Source organism: Lepidothrix coronata, unplaced genomic scaffold (genome assembly GCF_001604755.1).
Source record: "Lepidothrix coronata isolate B3197 unplaced genomic scaffold, Lepidothrix_coronata-1.0 Scaffold76, whole genome shotgun sequence".
NCBI lineage: Eukaryota > Metazoa > Chordata > Aves > Passeriformes > Pipridae > Lepidothrix > Lepidothrix coronata.
The window spans coordinates 3,971,596-3,995,883 of NW_016690256.1; the positions used below are offsets into that span (position 1 = coordinate 3,971,596).

Consider the following 24,288-nt stretch of genomic DNA (forward strand, 5'->3'; position numbering starts at 1 on the left):
AATGACCAGGGAAGTGATGATGATAAAAGAGTGTTTAGGTTCTTTTTTTTTCCTATTTGTTAAGAACCAGACTTTTTGTCTAATTTACTGTAAGGAAAACTAGTACCTTAAGAAAAATTTTAGTTATCAATGATGATTAGCTACAATGTAAGTTTGTTATCCAAGTATTTTTACAGTTAGTTTTACAATATACAATCACACATCTATTCTGTTAAATTGCTGCTTTTACACATTTTTTAGTTTTAAATATATTCCTCTAAACTTGACTAACTGTACTTACCAAAGGAATAGGATAACTATATAAAGATCAGTGACTGGTTCAGCATAAAAATCACAAAGTTTTCTCCAGCCTTTCATGTATGATCTGTTAATCTTATGCATCATACCTTACTATAATAAGGCAGAGCCCACTTATTATCAGCAGCTCACTCTGGGACTTGGATTCCTCCTACCCTCCTTTAAGGGAGCACAGAGGGGCTTTAGCCGATCATCCCACCAGGGGGGTCATTCCTTTTTTCCAGGGAGCTCTTTTTTCCCAGCTACTTGAAAGTAATGTGGGGACTGCTTGTTGGTGATCCCTTCTCAAATTTGGTGACCTATCTACACAGGTGACCTGTTCGTGTTTCAGATATTAGAACGAGCAGCATCTGGAGCCCTGAGACTCCTTCCAAAACTTCAGAAATCCTGCAGTTACAAGTAGCTTTACCTGAACTTCTTCTTTCTGTCTTTCAAGTGCCACGATGTTAAAATCTAGATGTACAAATGCTAATGTTAAATCAACAATGCAAATATGAAGACAGAATGAAATATGAAGCCACAACCCCCAAAATTATGTAGCACCAAATGAAACCCTCTTATTTATACAGCTGAATAAATGTAAATTGACATCTTAATAGGGTAAATTTGCTAGAGCACCCTGCTTTGAAGAGCTTACAATCTAACTGTATGCAATACACAAAACTAGTGGAACTTGACGCGTAGTGGCAAGAGTAAAAACCAGGAGTTATACACTTAATACAGCAGCTGTGTACTTTTTTTTTTCTTTAAAAGAACATTCAGTATCAAAATTAAAAATAAATGTGAAAACTGGAATGAGACAGAAAGCTAACAAAAAGATGCCTGGTCAGGAATTAATAATTCCAAACTCCTACAAAAGAACATGAAAGAAAACAATGTGGAATTACAAAAATTCCCATCTAATTCAATAACACGAATGTCTTTTTAATGATGCAAAAAAATGAAATGGAATGAGATCAAATTATCTTTATTTATTAGCAAAACAGGCATTATGGTCTTACATTGTCTCACATTCACGTTGGAATATTTAATTTAAGAACCTTTGTATTATACTACAGTCTCTGAGTCAATAACCAAAACATGTGCCTTCATGCAACAACACAAAATTAATTCTACATTTAGGCATTAAGCAACTCAGTCTGTAGATCTGCAAAGCGTGGGTTTGGGGTAGTTTATGGCACTTTGGGGTTGTTTGGGGTTTTTTTGTTGTTGTTAAAAGCACAGCTTAGCAGGCATCCATCTGCAAGGCAGTGTAACTGCAGTGCTCAACACCTAGGACGGAACTGGAAGGTGACTTGAATTATTCCACCACAGCACAACACAAGACATGCTACACAGCCAGGGGAGAGAGCAGCATTCTAAAACAGAAAAGACTGGTTTCTGTGTGCAAAATCATAAATTGTTCAGATCCTCTCTTTCAGGGAAACTCTACATGATTCAATTCCCTGATGAATATGTTTTGAAGAGAGCATTAACCTCTTCAGCCCAAAAGTAAAGAGACTTAAGGACAATCGCAGTAACTTGTTCTGGCAAAGAGTTTACTGCCACCAAAAACTCTTCTGGACCACATCCAATAAAGAGCGAATGTTTTCTTCACAGATTTTGTATGTTGATTACTACTGACATCAGGTCAAGGTAGCTTCACTGACTCTTTCAGGGATGAATATGGCAAGAGAAAACCATGATCTTTATTTTTATAAAGCTGTTGCTTGGCACTGTGTTAATCTACGGTAAATATAAGAAGATACCACAGTGAAACAGACCTTAAATACTTGTAAGAAGCAAAAACCTGGTATGACCTGGCCAAAATAAGCATATCTAAGTAAGGCAGATTTTTATCATTTTGCTGAAGCAGGGACTTTTTATCATCTTTTATCACATTTGGCTACTAGTTACAAATTCAGCTTTTTCTCCGTGGTTACCCTCTGACATCTAACTTGGCCATCTGGAACAAATTCAGAAGGAAAGAAGAGAGGATGAGAAGGAAAGAGATTATGCTTATAATGCAAGACACCACTGCTTCTACTGAGTGCAATATGCACTTAATAGGAATGGAGGAGAGGATGCACAGCTGCCTCTCGTGTCTGTATCAACACTATGGTTGCTTCCAGCTCCAGTGACTAACAGCACAATAATTTATAACACTTTTTTGCCCACAAAAGTAATGAATAGTGTTAATTTATAGCACTCATAGAACACATAACGTCAGCTCTCGTAAGTATGTCAGATAAGGAAATACTTTTCCCACTAAAATTTATATGAGAAACTGAGACATCATCTAACTGAGGTGAGTTAATGTGGTTAACCTGTGTTTTATCTATGGAGAGAGAGAAAATGACAACTGGCAAGAAGGCAATTCAGATCCTAGATGTGTTAAAATCCCCTTTGGAGGTGGACCTCTCTCTGCTGACCAAAGCAATCCTCCAGGACAAAAAGCTGGGCACCTGCATAGATGAGGCAACTAAAATGGTGTGGATCTGCAATAAACATCTGAAATGTATCAGAACAACAGAAGAGCTGGAAAAAGAGTATAAATTTCACTGTTCCCAGTCCTTAGCTTTCCAGCCTGCATGTAAAGAACAAAGACTTGTTCTGTACAATGCCTGCTCCTATAGTCCTTTTGTGTGCAAAATACTTCACTGTTTCCCACAGCAGAAACAATGTCTGGCTGGAAAAAGGTCACTGCCATAAAAGCAGTGACATCTTTAAATCAAAGCTTTGTGGTGAAGCTTGGCACAGTCCAGACAGCAATTTTCTGACACTTGCTTATTTAACTCTTGGAAATCTAAAGCTGTTCTTTCCACAGTCTGTAAACACAACCTAAACTTCGCACTGCTCCCATTCAATTAACTGTAAAAACTGAGAGGCGGTCGAACAAGACTTGGAGTTGAAGATGTGGCCTTTAGTAATGTACTTATGTCAGACTACTCATTCAGTAACTGAAAGGACAAAAATCTTGTAATACCAATTACTTATTGCAAGTAAAAGAGAAACAAAATTTCCAGTACATGTTGGATTTGCTGCTGTAAGATGTGAGGAGCCTGAAACCACATTCAGTAAGATTTTTGAGCACTAAAAGTTACAATCCTAAACTCAAATTTTGTTATCTAAAAAGAAGTTGCCAGTTTGAAAGAGAACTAAGGCATGAAGAACTCCACTGCATTAATGGGAGCTGGCTTTGTCTAGTCCTTTATGAACTTCTCTTTAAAAGTTCATGCTGAGTTGTTTTTAGACCCCTTCCTTCCAATAGACCAGCATTACCACTACAAAATCTAGCATTTCATAAAGTGCATCAGTCAGATTCTTCTCAATGGTCCAGAAGTTGCCCACATGGGGTAAGATTGATACTTATTAATTATTGACACTGATGTGCTGAATAATGCATGGCCTGGAAGGCATTTTTTAATATAAAAGGAATGATGCAAAAAGTTATTCCATGACAAACAGAATCAGTAGGTCTTTATAAACTGGCTAGAAGGTGAAGCAAGATGGAACTAATAGCAGCCCACAGATTTCATCTGGCTAAAGATACAATCCATCTCACTGGAATGACAGAAAGCAGGACAAAGGCAATACAAACCCCAGCACTCAAGTATCTCTTACTGCCTAGACACAGCTAGATGTAAAGATGATGACAGGGTTAGTCTAGAAGCACATGTGCAGCCAGGCATCTAGAGGAGGGAGTTCCTGCCATCTCCGTATGAATCACAAGCAGGGTTTCAAAACTGGAATCTGGTCTCCATCACTGAGGAGCATGGATTTAATTAGCTCTTTCCATCACTGTGAAAGACATGAATGAATTCTAGTAACATTTTATGCTCTTAACTATTCTGTTGATGAATCCAAAATACACGCAATTACAGATCTAAACATAGTCCCTTACAGTTCACAGAAATCAACTCAACTAAGCAACTCAGGAAGAGAGGGAGGAAAAGAAAATACACAAAAACCTGAATCCACTTAGTGACCTGACTTCACTTCTGTATGGTAGTACTATTTTAGTTTGAAACAAAGCTTTTCTCAAGAAGTTCCATAACTTTTTTATGAATAGTTGCATTCATACATAGTCTAGTTTGTGAAAGCCAAGTAAAAATTAAGCAAAAAATTATTGACTTATCAAATTTCTTCATCTCATATCATCTCTAAAAGGTACTGTCCAACAAATCATTTTGTAACTAAAGTGAGATGTCTGGTTTGATTTAAAACTTGAAATGTACTTAAAAGTGAAAGATGAGCAAAAGCCAAAGAAAAGAGCCATTTGTTTAATCACGCAGAAATAGTGCATCAGTGTCCCGCCCCTTATCTGAAGGGAGCACATTCAACGCCACGGGATACTCCGTTCTCCCTTTCCAGCCTCACTTTTTGCTGAGACTGACAGCAAACATGTCAACTCTGTGAACATTGTTGGGAATGTGGAGCTTTATTCCCCTTCAGAATGAAGTGAGAAAACAAAATCCTTTCACTCTAACACATCAGGCAATGGCAATCACGTACTGACACAAACATGATCAGAACCAGAAGCAATCCTTTTTTCCGCATCCATAAGAACTTAATGCTTGCTCTAAGTTATATGATTTTTATTATTAAGCAAACTATTTTTTTCCTGACTAAACAGGCCTGGACTTTTAAAAGAGAGATGGAAAACATCATATCAAGCAGGAAGGTAAAGTGTAAATTAGGTGCAAAGTTACGTGAAATTTGAAGACTGGTACTGGATGTGAGATCTGTCAAAGGCAAATTCCCAAAATGCATACACTGTTCTTTAGAAAGACCCAGAACCAATCAGTGCCAAAGAAAGCAGCGTTTGGTAATAACTTCCAGCAATAAATATCAGCATGTTTTAAAGTTTGTTTTCACAGGTTTCTCTGTCTCAATATTGATTTTAGGAGAATGTTTTGATCAAATCCAAAATAGCAACACAAAAATAAGTGCTGAAATGGAGAGGGATAATCCTGTCCTTAATGCTGCTATTGAAATACATACTTTTGCACAGCCTAGAAGTGAGAATCCCACCAAGATTTCTACAGATGGCCTGAGTAGGAAAGACAGCAGACATGATCTCCCAAATACATAAAACGAGAAAGGGAAAATAAATCACCATCAGAAACATAAAATTAGTTAGACACAAAGTGCTGTCAAAAGCATAAGGCAAATAAATGGGGGGGGGAAGGAAAAAAATCCCCTCAACCTCCTTCGTATTTATGGCAGTAACAGGGATTACTTGTAACAACAGTGGATATTTTTAAAAATGGTAGTGTGTTTCAAGTTGCCAGCATGCTTTTAATTATGTTTAGAAAGTTAAAATCTATTGCATGAACTAGACAAATTAAGTCATTCAAAATCATAATGAAGTTGCTGATTCGTTAACATTTTTAAACCTGCAATTTACATGCTTAAATGCATTTTTAACAATACCCTTTTAATACTCAAAGTCCTTCACACTGGGAACTCCAATACACCGATTGATGTTACAGTTTATAGTATTTCAAAGAGCATATTTGGGTCTCTTGAGTTTATATTTTAACATTGTCAAAATACATATCCTCATAAGACAGAAGAAGAAATTCGAGCCTTGATGTACACTAAAACTGACCCAAACTGCCTGGAAACAAACAGGAAATCCACAGATTTTTAAGGCCAGAAGGGACCGCTGTGATTGCCAATCTAACTTCTGCACAAAGGAGCCTGTACGATTTCACCCCAAAAATCCTGCAGCAAGTGCTCTGAAACTGAATTACAGCTAAACATCCAGCACGGAAACATCCTTAATGTAAATCACCTAAATCAGGATTAAGACTTAAGATATGAAAACGGTCTCAATTTTCCTTTTGTAAACAGGTAGAACACATGAGCTTCACCAGTACATCAGGGTGACACGTTGACAGCACAGCAGGATGAATTATTAAGGATGTTACTCCTCCATACACGTTTCCACCTTTACTACACATAGTTGTAATCAATTATAATGAATGACAGGATGATCCATTAAAATATTTCAGTTTTGAAAATTCATTTCTACACTGCCGTGTGTCAAAATATAAACACAAAATCCCATTTGTTGTTTCTAGCATGAAAATAATTCTAGCAATCTGCATGTTTTATCATCATTTACATAGTAAATGTTAATTCATAACTAACGAAGGGTTATTCCTACAAGGAAAAGAACTCAAAGTCATATCAACTATATCCTCATTTCTGTTGTGTAATATTCACTTTCTGCTCCTTCCCCCATATTTTGTATCATCAGATCCAGGGATATATCAGAGCACGCATCTGGATAGATGAGCTGAATAAAAAAAGGTTCACATACCATTTATTCTATTAGCACATAAAAAAACTTTAAATCAGTGTCCTATTTGCAAGCAAACTGATATAACCAAAGGTATACAAGTGTTTTCAGAGTAAGAATTTGCCTTCATATATTTCACAATTCTTGTCTGAACATGGAAATCACATTTTCCAAAGCTGCTGCTATTCTTGCAGCCATCACAAACTTGAGGTGAGAAGGGGCAAAACATAAGGTTCTTCGTCTTTCCTTAAATGCTGCCATACTACAGCCATAAAGACAGTAATTTTATATTGTATTAAAGAATGGAAATCCAAGTTAATTGAAATCACATTTGAAAAAACCCACACGTTTAAATCACCTTCAAAACACAACTCCTATAACTTTTATTTAAACTTGGCCTTGAAACTTGGTTGTTTATTTATCCTGCTACTGACACCTGAAGTTTATCTGCCAAACATGTAATGAATAATAATAGACTAAACTATGGTTTTAAAATTTATTGGCATTTGTAAGAGAGCCTTCTCACAAAATTAAATGCCAAGCTTTTCTCTTAGTGTCTGTTCAAAATCTCTGATGGCTGATCTTTAAAAAAAAAACTATTTGAGGCCAAATTTGACGTAAGTCTTAAAACATTGCATAAAATTACTTTTAAAAACTACTATTGTAAGAGCACAGATTTTTCTCCCATTTTCAGTGCAAGAGAAAAACGATTTCCATTCCCCATTAAAACATTTTTAATTTGAATTTGTAAGTACCGGAAATCAACAATCTAACACAATGGAGATGCAATATGAGATATGAAGCTTCATAGCCCACCTTTCTTCTTGACTGGCATTCTTCTTCCTACTTCTGAATCTGGTTGCAAGCACTTATTTACAGGTACTAACAAAGTACCACTGGAGCACTCTGCGAGGTCAAGAATTGGCTATCTACTGCAGAACACTTTTACAGTTCAGTAAGGAAAAGCAGCTTCAATCTTCATTTCTATGAATACTTGCTGTTCCCTTGTATTGGACTTCTGATGCTTCCCGCAAATAAGAAAAAAAAAAAGGGGGGGGGGGGAAAGAAGCTTTTTGATTCTTTTTTAAGAGATGTTTTCAATTTCTTTAAAATATATCTGAATCTATAAAAATACAAGGGCAAACGTTCCTTGGCAATATAAAACCTTATTATAACTCCTCTTCTGGCAGCAAAGTTTGAAAATTAAAAGATTTTATGCAATACAATTAAGGCACAGTCCATCTCTAGGCAGCTGTCTCAATACTCCACCTGTACATGCTCAAAAACATATCATTTGCAGGACAAAAATGCCCAAATAATCCAAATAAGGAGGAAGACAAAAACAATCCAAAGTGTCTCTTTAACTTCTTGAATTAATTTTGCTAGCTATGTATTAGATGACTACACAGGAGACTGAAAAGGTCCCTTTTTCCTCACCAGACAACAGCCTTCAAATATCACCCTCTTACCCAACAGAAGTCACTGGGCAGTCACTTTCATTTTTATTATCTGCAAGCCACCCAGCCTTACGGCTTTAATGTCCCTCTGATCCTCCCATGTATTAAAAGAGGATTGAAAACGAGGAAAGCAATCCCTTGACCTGGAATTATTAAAGTGACAGTGCTGCTCACTGGGCACTTGGGCAAAGCAGATTGCTTATACTGGAGCCATTTACTTCATGCCATTCCTTCCCTTGCACAGCAGCAGCGACCTCATGAAAGAGGAATAAGCAGAGTTAGAAGAAGAGCTTCACAAATGGTTCATTTTCAGAGACAATGAAGTATTAATGAAATAAAAAGCAAGCCATGAGATCAGTCCGGAGCTTCCCACTCAGAAGCGCAGCTGGTTGGCTTCAGTACGAGCCTCTCTCTCTCTCTCTCCCTTTTTCTGGAAAAAAAAAAACAAAAACAAAAAGAGAAACAGAAACGGGATGGATTTTCCTCATCTACCTCGTTAAGGAAATGTATGAAAAAGGCGAACAAGCTTCGAGCGCTTCCCTTCCCCGCGCGAATGAGGACCTGCGATGCACATGCCGGGGCTTTGCTTTGCATCGTCTGTGGGCGATGGGAACCGTGTTTGCGAAGGGGGCGGCTCTGCTTTGCTCTTTCATGTTCACAACCGGAATCTGTCCGTCCCCGCATCCCCAGGCAGGGGCGCCAGGGCTCTCCTCCCTCACCCCTCTCTACCCACCCCTCCTTCCTTCCCCCAGCTCTCCCGAACCCAAGGGGGACTGTGCTGCGTTCTGAGGCGGGACAGGGCACAGAGGCTGGCTGGGTCGGGGGAGAGTGGGATGGGGCACAGGTGAGCTGGAGGAGCCGGTTAAGGACGAGGACAATCCCCCCCAGGGTTGCCGAGAGACAAGGCGGGACGCAACTGCAGGATGAAGGAGGGGACGGCGGTGGGGTGGAGCGAGACGCAGCCGGGACGAGGGGCGCTCGGAACGGCGGGACGGGCAGGGAGCACAAAGGAGCCGGTGGCGAGGGAAGAGGGCGACGGGTGGGAGGGGTGCGGGGGCTGAGGGGGGCGGACGGGGAGAGGGCGCGGGCTGAGGGGAGGGGGTCAGCGGGTTACCCCGAGGACTGGGCCTCCCCCCGCCGCAGGGAGGGGGAGTCCCCGCGTCCCGGCCGCCGGTGCAGGGTCCGCGCTCAGCCCCGCCGCCATCGAGGAGCCGCCGCCATTCGCCAGCCCGGCAACCAGTGCCGCACCCCGCCCCCGGCCCGCGCCCAATCGGCCGCCGCCATGCTGGGCCGGCGGACAGCCGCCCAATTGGAAACGGCCTCTGAGGCCCATGGGTCATGTGAGCGGGCAAGATGGCGGCGCCCACGAGGAGGGCGTGAGGTAGGCGGAGCCATGTTGTGGGCGTCGGGAGCGGCCCGACGGGGGCGGCGGAGCCGGGTGTTCCCGGACAGCTCAAGGTCGGAGCTTGAGCTCGGCGGTGTGGCCAGGAGGGTAAGCGCTGTGCGGGGGCGGCGGCTGGTAAGGCTGGTGTTTGAAGGTCGGGGGTGAGGACTCTGTCCTGAGCCGGGGGCTTTGCGGGGCTTGGGGCCTCCAGCGGGGTGCGAAGATCAGGGAGAGATGCGTGTGCAAAACGTCTGCGAGAGTCAGGGAGCGGTGGGTGGTTATAGCTCCGTCTTACCCAAAGCACAGGTTTGGGACCCTCCTGAGACGGCCTGGAGTGATCCCGGTGAGATCCTGCCCGCTTGTCCTGCTTTCTCCGTTCCTGCATCCTGCCAAGCCCCAACCGGAACAGGCACAGTCCTATAGGCAGGACTTACGACTGAGCTTTCACGTCATAAAAGTAACTTAAGGTAAGTATGACTGGCAAAGGGGGTCTGGGAGAATTTCCTCTGGGGTTAAATATCTAGAAAACAAGCATTTGAATCGCTAAACACCAGGTTTAATCAAGAGTTTTTGGCGTGGGTTGACCTCAGCTGGTTGCCATGTAGCCACCAAGATGCTACGTCGCTCCCCCTCCTCAACACGACAAGGAGAAGGTATAAATAAAAGCTCATGGGTTGAGATAAGCAGAGGGTGATCACTCAACAATTATTATTACGGTCAAAATAGACTAAACATTGGGAAAATTTAGTATATTGTCAACCAAATCAGAGTAGGGTAATGAAAAATAAAGTCAGATCTTTAAAACACCTCCACCCCTCTTTTTGCTCCTGATTTTCTCTATCTCCTCCTCCTGAGCAATGTAGGAAGGTGGGGAATGGGGGTTGTTGTAGTCAGTTCATTACATGTTGTCTCTACCACTCCTTCCTCCTTGCACTCTCCCCCTTCTTCAGTGTGGGGTCTCTCCCACAGGAGTTCTCCACAAACTTCTCCAATGTGAGTCCTTCCCACAGGCTGCAGTTCTCTATGAAATGCTCCATTGTGGGACCCTTCCACAGGTGCAGTCCTTCAGAAACAGTCTGCTCCAGTGTGGGACCCTCAGAGGCTCACGTGTCCTGCCAGGAAACCTGTTCCAAAGTGGGCTCCTTTTTCCATGGGGCCATAGGTCCTGCCGGGAGCCTGCTCCATTGCAGCTACCCACAGAGTCACAGCCTCCTTCAGGCTCTGGCATGGGATCCCCGAGGGGCTGCAGGTGGATATCTGCTCCACTGTGGACCTCCATGGGCTGCAGGAGCACAGCTGCCCCACCTTTGTCTGCACCATGGGCTGCAGGGGAATCTCTGCTCCAGCACCTGGAGCAGCTCTGTCTCTCCTGCTCCACTGACCTTGGGTGTCTGCAGGGCTGTTTTGCTCACATTTTCTCACTCCTCTTTTCCAGCTGCTCCTACGCAGTAATTTTTACCCTTTCTTAGCTATGTTATCTCACAAACACTGCCACTTGTTGAAGTTAGGTTTAGACTTGACAAGTGGCGGGTCCATCTTGGAGCTGACTGGAACAGCTCTGCAAGACATGAGGGAAGCTTCTGGCATCTCAGAAGCCACCCCTGCAGCCCTCCAGCTACCAAAACCTTGACACACAAACCCAGTACAACTGATGTGGTATATAAATCTCTGGCTAAGGGTGCCAATAAAAAAAGTCCTTATGTGTGGAGTATAAAAGCAGAGTAGGTATTTTTCTCGTTTCTTTAAATCTTTACAAAGTATGAATTTATTTGGGATTTTTTTTCCTTTCACCTCTTTTTGACAGTTAAATCAATTTAAACCTGGAATATTGCCATGCAAAATAGGAAATACATTTGTGATTCATGGTAGCAAAGAGTCTAAATGTTTATTTGATTCATACTGGGGCTGTGTAACTTTGGGGTTTTTTTGGGTTTTTTTGTTTTGTTTGTTTTTTCCTTATGATCCAGGACTCCAGAATGACAGGAAGAGAGTTTCTTGAACTAGATTCTCCACAGCAAAGTCTATTTTTGGCAAGACTCAAGCAGATGGAAATCATACAAACGATGTTAAATGAGCTTCCTAAAACAGATCAGTAAGTGCTGGTAAAATAAATGAAGATAAGTGCATCAAACATTTTGAGTCTTTTGGAGGCTTTTCTTTTTCCTTACTCTCATATTACAAATTTTCTTTGCAGTTACAAAAATACTTAATTGTGAAGATGCTTGTTAGTGCCCAGAAGAGAGAACTTGTTTTATGTTTTTCCAATATGGTTAGTTCAGTGTTAGCTCTGGTCCTGTTCAACTGGTTTCTAGTGTGTGCTCTCCAATGCTTAGGGTTCTGGGATGGCTGATCAGCCTGGACTGGCTCTGAGCATTCACATAGTCCTATGCTAGAGCTAATACATTTTCTAGGAAATGAAATGGGATTCTGCTGGAGTCATCTTGTGTCCAGCAGGGCTGGCCTGGGGCCAGAACTTAGTGAGTGTCAACCTGCTGGTTTCTGCGTTTCATTCTGCACTGCTTCCCGTTTCAGGAAGGCAAGACTTGAGGTATCCAGGTGGTGGTGGAGGAGTCAGCTGGAGTCCTGCGGGCTCACCAGCAGGTTTCTGTGCAGCATAAAGTCAGCTAAATGAGTTCTGGGCCTCACAAATGACCTTTTTGTTTTGTGATACTCCATTGCACTGCAAAACATTACTGGACCTGAGCGGGTTCTGTTAGGAGCCATTTGCATGTGTGTATCAGCTTGGATAAATTCTGTATAAATAAGAGGAATTGGAAGCTTATTTTATTTATATATTTTTTAATAGGACTGAATTGCTGGCTAAACAAGCTGCTGGTAGTAACACAGGGCCTCTCCACACAGGTGAGAAAGCAAAGGGTGCAACTTTGCATAGGATCTGCTGCCCTCACATTCAACTTGAAACACTCAGACTTCCTCAGGAGAGCAGGGGAGGCAGATACCTCAGTGGTGATGTGGTAACGTCTGGATAGAAACTGTGGTACTTAAGGACTGACTTCTGGGCCTTGGAAAGAAGTAGCTGCCAGTCCTGGCAGGACTTTAGGCTTGTATATCCAGAGGGGAGGTCACTAATGGCTGGAAGGAAGGAGCAAACACTGCAGTCAGACTGAGAGAGTTCCTGTTCACTAAAGCACGTGTTGTTAACACTAGGGAGCTTGTATTTAAAGCAAACCAACCAAACCCCAAACCCCAAGGCTTCCATCCTCTCTTTCTTTCCTTCTGTGCAGTGTAGCAGTTCTGTACTTCAGCAGGCCTAAGCAGTTTCTGCTGGTCCTTTGGATACTTAAATATGCCGCTAAAATTTTAATCTCTGTCCTCCACATTTATGGATGTGCCCACCTGCGTTTCACTGCCTGTGACTGTAAACATCCCAAGAGAATGAAATGGCTTATTTGCAGCAAGTATTCCATGGACATTTTGAGAATTGGGAAAATGGGGATTTGAAAAGCAAATTTCTCTTTAAAACAAAGCACAAAAAAAAAAGAATAGTTCTTAAATAATGGTAAGAGAAGAGATCTGACCAGTAAAGTTCTTTTGCTCTCTCTATATAGCAGCAGAATTGAAACGTTAGTAGCTTATTTTCATCTTTGAAAATCTGGTATGTATTGGGAACTAAGGTATTTTCCTATACAAAATGAGAAATTGTTGGCGTCTTTGATGTCAAATGTTTTAAGTTTTGCACATCTCTGAAGTATTTTCTGTATGATTTTTTCAGTGCTTAAGGTTACTCTAAGCATTAAAATGAAGAATTTTAAGTAAACTGATTTTTATTTTTTTTTAAATTATGTATTTTAATTGCTAAATGGCTTAAAGATTGTCACTTCTGATAACTGCAAGTAACTATGACATTTGGCCTAGCATAAAGTTTGTGATCGGTTAAGTAATTTATTTTTTTCGGAGCTTTAGTGATAAATACAATTTTAAAAAGACACTTTTAACATAACGATATTGGTACAGCCTCAGAATCAGAGTGCCTTCCAGGTAATTGCTTTGCCTGGCAATAGTTGCCATTCTGTGAATTTTAGATTTGGGGAAACCTAAAGAAAAGAGTTGTTTCCACTAACAGATAGTGCCAGCTATAATGCTAAAGATAAAGCACAAATTTCCTTCTGTCAGTCAAATGAAGTTACATAAATTTGCTCATCAGGCCGGTAAAATTGGCATGCTTGCCTGTTCCCTCTCTTGTGTTACCTGCTGGGATGTGATGTACTCAAACAGGAACTGTTTGTTAAGATATTAAATGCTGCTGACTCTCTCTGACTGCTTTGTTCTATTCTGCCTTCACCCTATTAGGGTTTGCAACACGAGTAGTTGCTCTAAACCATATGTTAAAAATATCGTAGATAACAGAATTCAGTCCCTCTGTTATCAAGGGAGAAATAGAAGCTCCAGTTCTGTAAACCAGTACATTGGAGTTCTGTAGCCTTTAAGTAGCAAGGTAAGACCTTAAATCCATGTGTTCCTTGCAGACAAGAAAAGCTTAGACCCCTTCAACATGCAGGTTCACTACAAATGATCGCCAGCAGCTGCTGAGATTATTGCAAAGTCTGAGTTATCCCACCTGATCTGTTCTGTAAGCTCTTAATGTTGAAACTAAACCTATACTTTTGGGTATGCAGGCTAAAAACATGGCTGATTACAGGAGCTACCTGTGATTCTATATATGTATTTCTTAATTTCTTTTCAGAAAACATTCTCCTTAGAAACATGCTGATTAGGAGAGCAAATTTAATGAAGCTTCCATTAATAAACTAAAAAAGAGTTGTAGAAAAGGCTTCTCAGCCTTTCTGTCATTTCACTCTTGAAGTGTGTGTAAACTCAGGCATGTAACAAAGGATGCTGTACTGATAGCTTTTGAAAGTAGTTCCTCTCTATTTTGCACTTGTGAGAGATTTACCTCTCTTACCCCTTGTTGTAGGATATTCAGAAAAGAATTGTAACACTGAGTAAACTGTTTTACTGTTCTCAATTGCTAAAATGACTTTTTTCCTTTCACAGGAACCTTTGTAATCATGGATCATACTTCCTAGCAGCAAATTCAAGCTTATGTGGCTTAGCAGCAAATAATTTCTTCAGGAACATCCTAAATATCAGAAGGGCTTCCTTGGTGTCCGCTGTGCCAATGGCTGTTATTCCATTTCTTTCAACAGCAGCAGTTTATGAAGTTTTTGTGCGCAACCCTTTATTTTCAGGTAAAAACCTCTTTATTCCTTGTTTTCAAAAGGGCTTTGCTTTCCATCCACAACATAACACTAGAGGAGCTTTTCTTCCCTGCAGAGCAGTGCTCTTGAACTGTTGTGGTCTTGAAAAACCTCAGTTTGTAAAGCAGGGTTTGAAAAACAATGCATTGGGCAGCAGTGAGTTCTTGAGGCGGAGTGGGAAAGGAGATACATGTTTATGTAGATTTATAAAAATAATTGTTACACGACTTGTTTTTAGATTTTTCACTCAAAGTCATGTAAAAGCAACTGCAACAAACCAGCTCAGTTTCCCCCATCTGTACAATTTTATTTGAAGGTCAGCTTTAGAGTGATAAATTCTTTGTGAGTTGGAATGGGAGTGTTGGTTTGTTTGGGTTTTTTTTTTTGCAAAAGGAAGAGTCCTCCTTTCATAATTTCTTGCATGCCTGTACAGTGTGGCAGTTTCTGTCAAGGGCCTCTTTCCACGTTCTTGCACACAGCTTATAAATTGATGTGGTGGAGCGTGTGTGGATATTGACTGAAATATCGTTTGCCGTGCAGGTCAGCTGAACTGTGAGGTCTGTGCTGTGGTCAGAGGAGGATTAGTGGGGGCTGTTGTGGGTGCTCTCTATCCTGCTTTCCTGGCTCTCCCCTTGAACGCAAGCCTTGCAGCCAGGTATGTCTTATTAACCTGTAAGGAGTGAAATGTATTTATTGGTTAAATCTTCCATTCTCAGAGTAAATTCTGTGGAATTTAAGTCTGTGCACACCTGTCTTCTTGTAGGCATGTAGTACATGGGGAGGGGATTTATATTAAGGTCATCTAATTACAAGGTGAAGTTTATAAGAGCTACACCAAAATGAAACACGATCTGCAGAGCAATCCACTGTGAAGCACTTGTATTTAACTGGAACCCTACAAGCCACCCCGGATGTGCCTGGCTGTGGGCAGTGGTGGCTGCCATCTTGCCAAGCAGTGAAGATGGCTGGACAGCTGAGAGACCTCAGTGACCCTGGGCAGTGCCTGGCAGCCAGACTCCCTGGCAGGTGTCGTTCTTTGTAATTCAGAGCACAGCGAGGCTTGGCAAGACTCAGTACAGGGTCAGGATGTTTTATAGCATTTATCCAGAGAGCTCAGTACCACCAGGTGAATTTAACTTAGGAGAAGAAGGAGAAAATGACTATCTACCTAAATATTTATAATGTTAAATCTTGACACTTGCATGGCAAAAAGAAGTAAGTTTCTACCACTGTTTATGTTGTTTAGGTACATGTCATCTCCCTTGCCAGGGAAAGAAAATGCAGTACGCTACTGGCTCACGATCACTCAGCCTGTCTTTAGAAAGATGAGTCTGGGTGTACTGGTACAGTGTCTAACTGGATTATATCTTGCCACTAAACAGCATGGAATATATGTCAAAATACTACAGCAGATGCACCTTAGCAGGGATCCTGAAGAGCTAAAATAACTTTTCAATTGCCTTGGATAAGTAACCATAATAAACAAGGAAAAGAAGTTGTTGCTTCCTGTCTTTCTTTTAATAGAAAAACAGAGACTCTGCACTGACATTTTTCAAGTTTTGAACTTAAATGCAGGTTAAGTTTTTTGTTATGCCCAGCTTAAAGTATACATCTGAATAACAGCATTATAGACAGGTGTGTTTGTTTGGAAATGGGGGGGGAAAAGCATTTATACTGCCTGCTTAGTGTTTGGCTCTAAGGTGATGCTACATGTTTTAGAAGCTCTTAAAATGAGTATTCTTGAAAAAGGAGGCTTTTTCTTCATAATGCAAACTACTGAGATTTTTTTTTTTTTAAAAAAAAGGGGGGATCATGGCAAGGGTTTTCTAGATATTCCTCAAAATCTGAGTATTCTTCTCCCTTTTCTCCATTCTGCTAGCACAAAATTTCTGTCACAAGATTACCTCCTTTCGGCTGTTATGAGGGTCCCACTGTACACTGAAGAGAACATTGTTATCACACAGCACACAGAGTGATACTCGTGTCAGGCTTCCCAACATATGTATCAAGCAACCAAAAAACAGTCTAGTCAGAGCACACTTTATCCTTGTTATGCCTTGAAATTACTCTTTTCATGAAGGATGGAAGTGTGTCGAGGCCTCTGAGGGCTGGTGTGATATCTCAGCTACCTCAAGTTCTAAGATCAATGGTCTAAAGTAATGCATTTACAAGTCAGGCATGTCTTCACATTGGTGACTGTATTGGTTCTAGAGCAATATAAAGTGCCAGGAGGAATTTCTTCACAGAAGGCATTGTTAAGCATTGGAGGGGATGGCCCAGAGGGAGGTGGGAGGCCCCATCTCTGGAGGTGTTCAAGAAATGAGTGGATGTGGCACTTAGTGCCGTGGTCTAGTTGAGAAGTTGGTGATTGGTCAAAAGTTGGACTCCGTCTTTTCCAACCTAAATGATTCTGTGATTGTAAAAGCTGTACAGTTACTGGTCAATTCATGTACACTTTAGTAAAATTCTAGTATCCCCTGAGATGCATGTGGAAATATTAATTAATTAGAATTAAAGAATTCAGCATTGAGACTAATTGAATTGGGTTAAAAGTTATGCTGTAACACTGATGAAAAATGTATTGAGGAGTTTCATCATGTTTATCTACCTTTTCCTTAATAATCTGTCATTACAGCAGGAAAATCACCCACTATTTCTCTATAACCAGGAGTAGCAGCCTGATTTGTACAGGGAAGCAGCAAACACAGACTACCTGTTTTTACACAGAGATAGTTGAGTTTCCCTTGATTCAAAGTATTACTGTGTCATATGGGGTCCCCATACTGGTCTGCATCTAAACAGAGAGCTTGGCCTTACCTTAACCACCCTGACTTTGGAGATTCTCACAGAGCAATTATTTTACATGACACTGAATTGTCATATCTCCAGAAGCCATCAGACTTTAACCAACAGAACCACTTAACTGCGATAATAAAAAACATAAAATAAAGGTGTTATTTTGCAGTAGTATCTTTAAGAATGACTATGACTGGTTCAGTGATTATTGCATCCGTTTTTGATGCTGGATATCAACTTTACAATCTATTCCACAGTCCTCTGCAAATGATGTGCCCATCTTCCTGGTACACGCCCTAGTCCTGCTCTTGGTATCCTCCTGCTAATGAGCACAGAATCATTTCACCACAGAAATTATTTCCCCACATCTACATATCCCACTTCAACCAGGCGTAAAACTGTAGAATCAGCAGCTGGCAATATGCAATTTTGGTACAGGGTGTTCTTTAAACTGAGTCCATTTGAACAGCTCCCATACCTAACATATCCTTCAGACAATTTACAGTCTAATAGTAAATAGTAAATATAACCAGAATATTGCTGATTCCAGCAGAAAACCTCTTTAAAAGCTCTAGAAAACACGGAATTTTAAAAATCAGTAAATGTACAAAAGGCCTTTGTGTTTTGCAAAATATTCCTCTGTTTCACAGGGAAAACTGATAATAGTTTTGACAATGGCATGAGAAATCTGATAATCTGGAAGTCCAAGGAGATGCCAAATGTTAGAACAGGGTTTCCTGCACTTCCTCTGGTATCATCTCTCCAGGCATCTACAGACTGCAGAAGCACTGATTTGTTTTTTCCTGCTGCAAAGCTCTTCAGAGGAAAGACAGAGAAGTTAATTTATAACAGTAATAAGAGTCACAGCACCAGAATCAAACTATAATGGACTAAAGGAGAGAACTGAGCATTCAATTGTTTCTTATTTAAATACTTTAAATGCTTCTTTGGTTGACTCTGGGGTGGAGAAATACTGAAAAACATAGGTAGCATAGCTACACAGCTGAACACTGGCACCACTTAGTTCTGTGGTACGAAAGTTTAACAAACACATATTCCAGCGGTGAACAGGGTACTTTCTGCAACTACAGGCCAAAAAGGCTGAGCATGCCAGTATGCTTTTAAATTTTTACACTATTTTTTGTGAAACGTTCCTTTTCATCAAGCTGCAGACCACTTTCACTAGAATGCCTGCATGTGGAAAGCGCTATTTTAAACTGTCCTACAAATAAAGCATTTAAGATGAACAGAAATCAAAAAGTACAGTGCGTGGCTCACTCTGGAGCTCTGAAAATGTTGTCTTTTCAGCACCGTCAAACCTTTTGTTTTAAACACTCACTCCAGTGTTTAGTGTGGAAATAATACCAATTTGATGAGATGGTGATTCAGCAACATATTATTAACCAGTCATCAAACTTCAGAGCCTAAAAATAGGACAGAAAGCAGGAAGATGCCAACAGACCACGGAAGGGTTTACGTATTTTACTCCTCCATGGTATATTGATCAAACATATCTATATTTAAAAAAATTAAGAAAGAAAAACAACTATAAAATACAAGAAGTGCTGATTCTCAGAAGTACAGCTCTATCTGCAGTTCAAGGAATAACACCTTTGTCCTTACCACAAAATTATCTTTCAATACAGATGAGCAAGAACATTTCTCCTGCATACCCTGACCCATTTTATCTTGTTTTCAGTGGATGACCCACAAAGAGAGCAGAAACAGCATTTTCATGTTTTCCCACTTTGTTTAATGAACCAAGACATTAATGAGAAGAAAAAGATGAAAAAACATTTGAGCCCATAAACTGAAAGATCAACAAGTCTGATTTTATTATGATATTGCATTCTTATCTGGATGGCACATAATTACAAGGAAACATTTACAATATATTTTCAAGTATTAAGTTTTTTCATTTCAAGGCTTTCACTTCAAAAAGCTACATTAATAATACACCATACAGATAGTACAGTCAAGAGTTTCAAATAGCTTCCTCCCCACTATTTGGTTTAAATATGATTCAGTAGGCACTACAAATGCCTGCAGCCACTGACTTTCTTGGGACTTAACCTTGTTCTTATACCAAAATACATCATTTTGCATGTCAGAAAATCAGCTGCTCTCAGACACAGCTCACAGGTCGTGTCACGACAGAGCAATGTGCGGGTTCACAGAGACCAGAAGAACTGAGTCCCTGAGCCTGCCATTTAGCAGTGATGCGACAAGAAAGAATGCATATTTAACTTAAAAACCACTTCTACACTGAAGTAACTGTGAAAATGCCACTGTAACATCCTATACTACATTAATGTTTTTCTTTTTTCAATAAACTGCAAAACAAAGCATGTTCATGAAGTCTGAGCTAGGCAGGTTGAGCCTAGGTTGAATCTAAATTATTTCCATTTTGCATATCAGTCAGTGCAGGTCCTGGTGGTTAACTCTGACTCCTGTGGCACGGGTATAACCCATCAGTTACAGCAGTTACCCAATTTAAGACTGAAACTTTGAACAGCCCTGCTGATCCACCACAGAGGTGTAAGGTAAGACATATCCCACTAAGTCTCTTTTGTTCTGGCAATATACCCTGAACAGATGGAATTCTACATACAGTGGAGTAAAACCTGTTTGATAGGATATTGCCTTTAAAAAAAAATAAATCTTGAATGACAGTAAATGATCCCAGCATTCAACTTTTTTCTTTTTAACCAAAGACAGCAAAAGCCCTGTTACCTCTTTATTCTCATTTCTTATACTACCTTTTAAAATAAAGCAGGAAATGTGGCCAGCAGCTGGTCCCGTCTCTTCTGCCCCAACACAGCTGAATCCACTTTAGCATAAAGAAAAACAAGGATGCTAAATACACATATACTTTATCACACAGTGATGTTTCACAAAGAAAATCAAACTCCTTTTATACTGATGAACATGTGATAGGGTCTAGCACCAATGAAGCAAATGACTGGGAGAAAACACTTTCACCTACTTAGCCTTAAACACAAAATTTAAGGCTTTAAGAAACAGTATTTCAGAACCAGTAAATAGATTTTTTCTTAAGAATTTAATAAATGAAACTGGAAAGTATTCTTTGTGAAACCTCACTTTACATATTATCATTTCCACAATCCTTCTTCCCCCAACTGACATACATTTAAACAACCTAAACATTATAATACAACTGAAAAAAGAATCCACTCATCTTTTGTGATAGGGAGAAACACTGATTACTACAAGAAAACACACATTATTTGTTCGTCAAACTTTCTCCTATCTCAGTTAATTGTGGAGCATTTTTCAAATCATTAGCCTCAAGATGCATATTTGCTTATCTCCAAACTGTGCTTAATTGTATGAAGTTATAGATTTCTGGATACTGTAAGAGGCTAAATTAAGAACTGTACAGTAAAATTAAGCACATGCATATACACGCAATATTTTTTGGACTTTAAAGCTACTCTGAAGTAACATAGGAATTTTAGTGTGCATGGGCACAGAGATTTACTTAAGGGAAGATAAAGTAACGAGTTATTTCGATGCACTGCATTCTTCAAACCCAGTTCTCGTTAGAGGTCCATGCAAAAGACTGACTCCTCTACATGAGGATTCCACTGTACAGATTTAACCAGTGTTCAGGTTCTGTTTAATCAGGCATAACCCTGCATCATTAATTAGAGCAAGCTAGAGAAGGACTTTTGAAAGGTACTGTGCATCCCTAACAATGGACAGTATTTTAAACTAACAGGTCACAAATTTATTTTTTTTAAATTAATTTAAAAAGCAATGTACTTACACTTTTGGGACAGTCCCCTGTGATTAAAGCTATAAATGCACATCCCCTTTATTAGCATATTTTCCCTTTTCAGCTCATCAGATATTTGGTTTAATAGAAAATTTCTATTTCAAATGGCATGAGCATTTTTTTAATTCCAAATGTAGCTGTGTGTTGGCTATGTAGTGAATGTTATCAGTTTCAAAAAGGAAAAGAGGAAAACAGCTAATGAGAACAATGTGATTGTAGCTTTCACTATTAGTTACCATTGAGAGCTAGAAACATTTCGGCAGAGTAGGCCAAGGACCAGAGAAATTATTTCCTGAACCAGTCATTACAAGAGACTGGGATAAGCAAAGCAAGCTGTCTGATACCGCATTATGGGAATATATTGATCCTTACCAGGTTGCGAGGTGGAAAACGACTGTTCTTTAACCCCTACACAACGGAGCCTGGCAGGGCAAGCACCTAAAAGAGAAACTGTCAGAGAGGTTTTAATAGTAATGTATAACTTAGATGCAGTACAATTTTATATGCATGCTTTCTTTTGCCGATCATTACTATTTTCTTAAGTCTGTCCAGTGACGATGGAGTTTTTGGTTTGGTTTTCTAAGCAAGCATTTTCGGCTCCTCAGGAAAGCAGGCTAGACATTATCTGACTCAAGACCGGGTTGTCAGCGTTATCTTTACTGCGAAGCGGAGCCGAGCACACCTTCATGCATCGGGTCGGCATGATCTTTTCACCCAAGTGCTGCGACCGGGCTCCGGCGGCACCTCCGCGTGTGCACCACGCGTGTCAGTCTGCACGACCACTGTCGCACTGCTGCACACAGCTCTGCGCGACTCCTAAAGCCAAACAGGCTCACACCACTACCGTCCACACGCCAGATTCACAGCACCTTGAACCAAGGCCACCGTCTGGCTCCCAACGTGCCGTTCGAGAGGATTTTTTTCTGCTACCCTGGCCACTTAAGTGCCAGGTCCCCCTTCTCTGCATCTCCCCCAATACCACCCCATCACCACTGTATTGATTCTTTTCCTCCGCACCATCGCCTGTTTCCTCCGCCGCGACGCGAGGCCCTTAGGGGTGAGAACCCCACGAGTACTTGCAGCAGGTACTTGACCCTACATTTTGAAGGAGGCCGCTGCCCGCCGAGCACAGATGGAGCAGAACTCCACCGACACCTGATCCCGGTCCACGTGCAGGCAGATCCCGCCGGGGGCCGCCCACTCCTCCTCCGCCTCAGTCCCCACGGCCGCCTCCTCCAGGCCGCGGGGCTGGGAGCTGGGCAGGGCGTAGTCGTGGTCGCTGCTCTCGCCAGCGGGCTGGAGGTGCTGGTGCTGGCGGCGGGGGCTGCCCGTGTCCCTGAAGAGGCTGGTGCTAAGCTGCAGCCCGCCGGCGCGGGTCCCGGCCAGGCGGCTCAGGAGCTGCCCCAGCGCGCTCTGGTTCGCCAGCACGGCCCGCAGGTAGCTGCTCTCCCGCTCCAGCTCTCGCAGGCGGCGGCTCAGGCCGCGGTTGCGGTCCCGCAACTGCCGGTTCTCGGCAGCCAGGCCCTGCAGGCGGCTCTCCAGCCCCAGCACGTACTGCTTCTTCTTCAGCCGGTTCAGCCGCGCCGCCGCCGCCGCCTTCAGCCGGCTGCCGGCCCCGCCGCTCCGCCGCCCGGGCACCGCTGGCCGCGAGCCCTGGCCCGGCGGGGGCAGCGGCTCCGGCTCCTCACAGAAACAGCCGCTCAGCTCCGCCTCCAGGTCCCAGTCCGGCCGGGCCGCCTCCAGCAGGTCTCCCAGCTCCAGCCCCGGGAACCAGTCCTCTTGCTCCCACACCTCCAGCGGGCCGCTGGGCGCCTCGGCCTCCTTCTCCTGCCGCCGCGGCTCCGAGGCGCCCGGGGGCTTGGGCCGCGCGGGGCCCGGGTCCCCCTCCCCGCCGACATCCCGCCCTCTCGGGGCCTGCCCCGCTCCGGGCAGCGGCCACACGGCACCCGAGGGGCTGGTCCCGCCGGCCGAGGCCGCCAGCAGCTGCGTGAGGCTGTGGCGCATGGCGGGGCCGGGCGCGGGCCCGGCGGGACGGGAAGGGACGATGCCCGAGGGCAGGAACCGGCGCGAGGCTGCGGCCCGGCGCTCCCGGCGCGCGGCCTGTCGGGAAGCGGCGGGAGGGGGCGCCGCGCGACTGCGCCCGCGCGCGGGAAAGCGGCGGCCGGGAAGGTGGAATGGTGGGGGCGGGGAGGGGTGAGGGGAACCATGTGTGAATGGGTGCGGAGGGCATTTCAAACCGGGGAAAATGTAAACAGTTGCTTAAGAAAGGATGGTCTTGGACGTTTGGTCTTCGTACACTTTCAAGCCTAATCAGCGAGAAGGGAGATTTAATCAGTGAAACAGGTAGGTAGCAGGCAAGCCATCTCTGATTGATGTCCAGGTGTTAGAAAGACAAATTACTTGTCGGTAGAATTGCCTCGTTAAGCTTTAGGGCTTGACATGCTTCAAGGATCTCAGATATAGGGGGAGGTTAACAGAGCCTGAGGAGAAGGATGTACCACTGATAGCAAACACAAAGAACGCAGAATTTACAGGCCACAAGGGCATCTGGCAGAACTCCCGAGATAAGAAAGAAACCAATAAACCCAACTCGGCAACTATGCTGAAATCAGCTCTAATGGGGTAAAAGGTAATTCCAGCAGGAGGCGATCATGACCACTGGCTCACAGCCCACTGACCCAAAAGAAGAGAAAGACTGAGCATGTGGACTAATTGATATGAGAAGCCAGAGAATCATTAACCAGTGGAAGATAGAATACCAATTAATAAGAGACCTATGTAACTTGAAGCCAATGAACACTAATGCCTTTGTTTGCTAAAATGTATAAATACTTAAAAGTTTTGATGGTTGGTGTGCTCGATTTGTGGAACACCACCACGCACCCAGGGTTCTGCAACTCTGAAATAAATAACATCTCTCTCGACTGTGTAATTACTGGCTTGTTGCATACCATTAATCCAATTTTTGTGGACAACAGGGTGTGTGAGAGTAGGGGGTGGCTGTGAAGGGAGGCACATGTAGTTGACGGGGATGAGAAGTGTATAGG

At 42.4% G+C, this 24,288-nt stretch overlaps 4 protein-coding genes across 19 annotated transcripts in view; 1 reads left to right on the plus strand and 3 right to left on the minus strand.

The window, feature by feature from the left end:
* Positions 1-9,289, minus strand: part of DLG2 (discs large MAGUK scaffold protein 2) — a 997,608-nt gene extending 988,319 nt beyond the window's left edge. For 6 of the 7 annotated variants that reach the window (XM_017819622.1, XM_017819624.1, XM_017819626.1 and 3 more), the window contains exons 1-2: positions 9,158-9,289; positions 7,403-8,473 (exon numbers count right to left, since the gene is read on the minus strand). In XM_017819622.1, the coding sequence (XP_017675111.1) occupies positions 7,403-7,421 (19 nt within the window). In that variant the 5' untranslated portion in view covers positions 7,422-8,473; positions 9,158-9,289. Of the gene's footprint in view, positions 1-7,402; positions 8,619-9,157 lie in introns of those variants that run through there. The other variant, XM_017819621.1, reaches the window with a different exon arrangement.
* Positions 8,756-16,141, plus strand: LOC108499611 (transmembrane protein 126A-like). Of its 6 annotated transcripts, none has more exons than XM_017819655.1 (6): positions 8,756-8,887; positions 9,734-9,894; positions 11,395-11,519; positions 14,444-14,637; positions 15,187-15,301; positions 15,893-16,141. In XM_017819655.1, exons 3-6 carry the CDS (start codon positions 11,404-11,406, stop codon positions 16,092-16,094), a joined length of 627 nt encoding a protein of 208 aa, XP_017675144.1. In that variant the 5' UTR covers positions 8,756-8,887; positions 9,734-9,894; positions 11,395-11,403; the 3' UTR covers positions 16,095-16,141. The 6 variants fall into 6 exon arrangements, with proteins under 6 accessions (XP_017675144.1, XP_017675139.1, XP_017675140.1 ...); XM_017819650.1 differs by lacking the exon at positions 8,756-8,887 and adding an exon at positions 9,419-9,535 and having other exon boundaries at positions 9,729-9,894; XM_017819651.1 differs by lacking the exon at positions 8,756-8,887 and adding an exon at positions 9,419-9,535.
* On the minus strand, positions 8,769-9,812 carry LOC108499597 (vegetative cell wall protein gp1-like). Its single transcript, XM_017819608.1, has one exon. It carries the CDS (start codon positions 9,810-9,812, stop codon positions 8,769-8,771), a length of 1,044 nt encoding a protein of 347 aa, XP_017675097.1.
* Positions 12,403-23,245, minus strand: CREBZF (CREB/ATF bZIP transcription factor). 5 transcript variants are annotated; one of them, XR_001875598.1, is made up of 4 exons: positions 22,341-23,245; positions 21,614-21,691; positions 20,202-20,272; positions 12,403-12,520 (listed from the first exon to the last, which is right to left on the minus strand). XR_001875598.1 is itself a non-coding variant. In XM_017819648.1 (3 exons), the coding sequence occupies exons 1-2, from the start codon at positions 23,243-23,245 to the stop codon at positions 21,643-21,645; spliced, it is 954 nt and encodes a 317-aa protein (XP_017675137.1). In that variant the 3' UTR covers positions 19,254-20,272; positions 21,614-21,642. The 5 variants fall into 5 exon arrangements, 1 of the variants encoding a protein (XP_017675137.1); XR_001875599.1 differs by lacking the exon at positions 12,403-12,520 and adding an exon at positions 18,124-18,258; XR_001875601.1 differs by lacking the exon at positions 12,403-12,520 and having other exon boundaries at positions 19,254-20,272; positions 22,259-23,245.
* Positions 23,246-24,288: the final 1,043 nt, after the last annotated feature.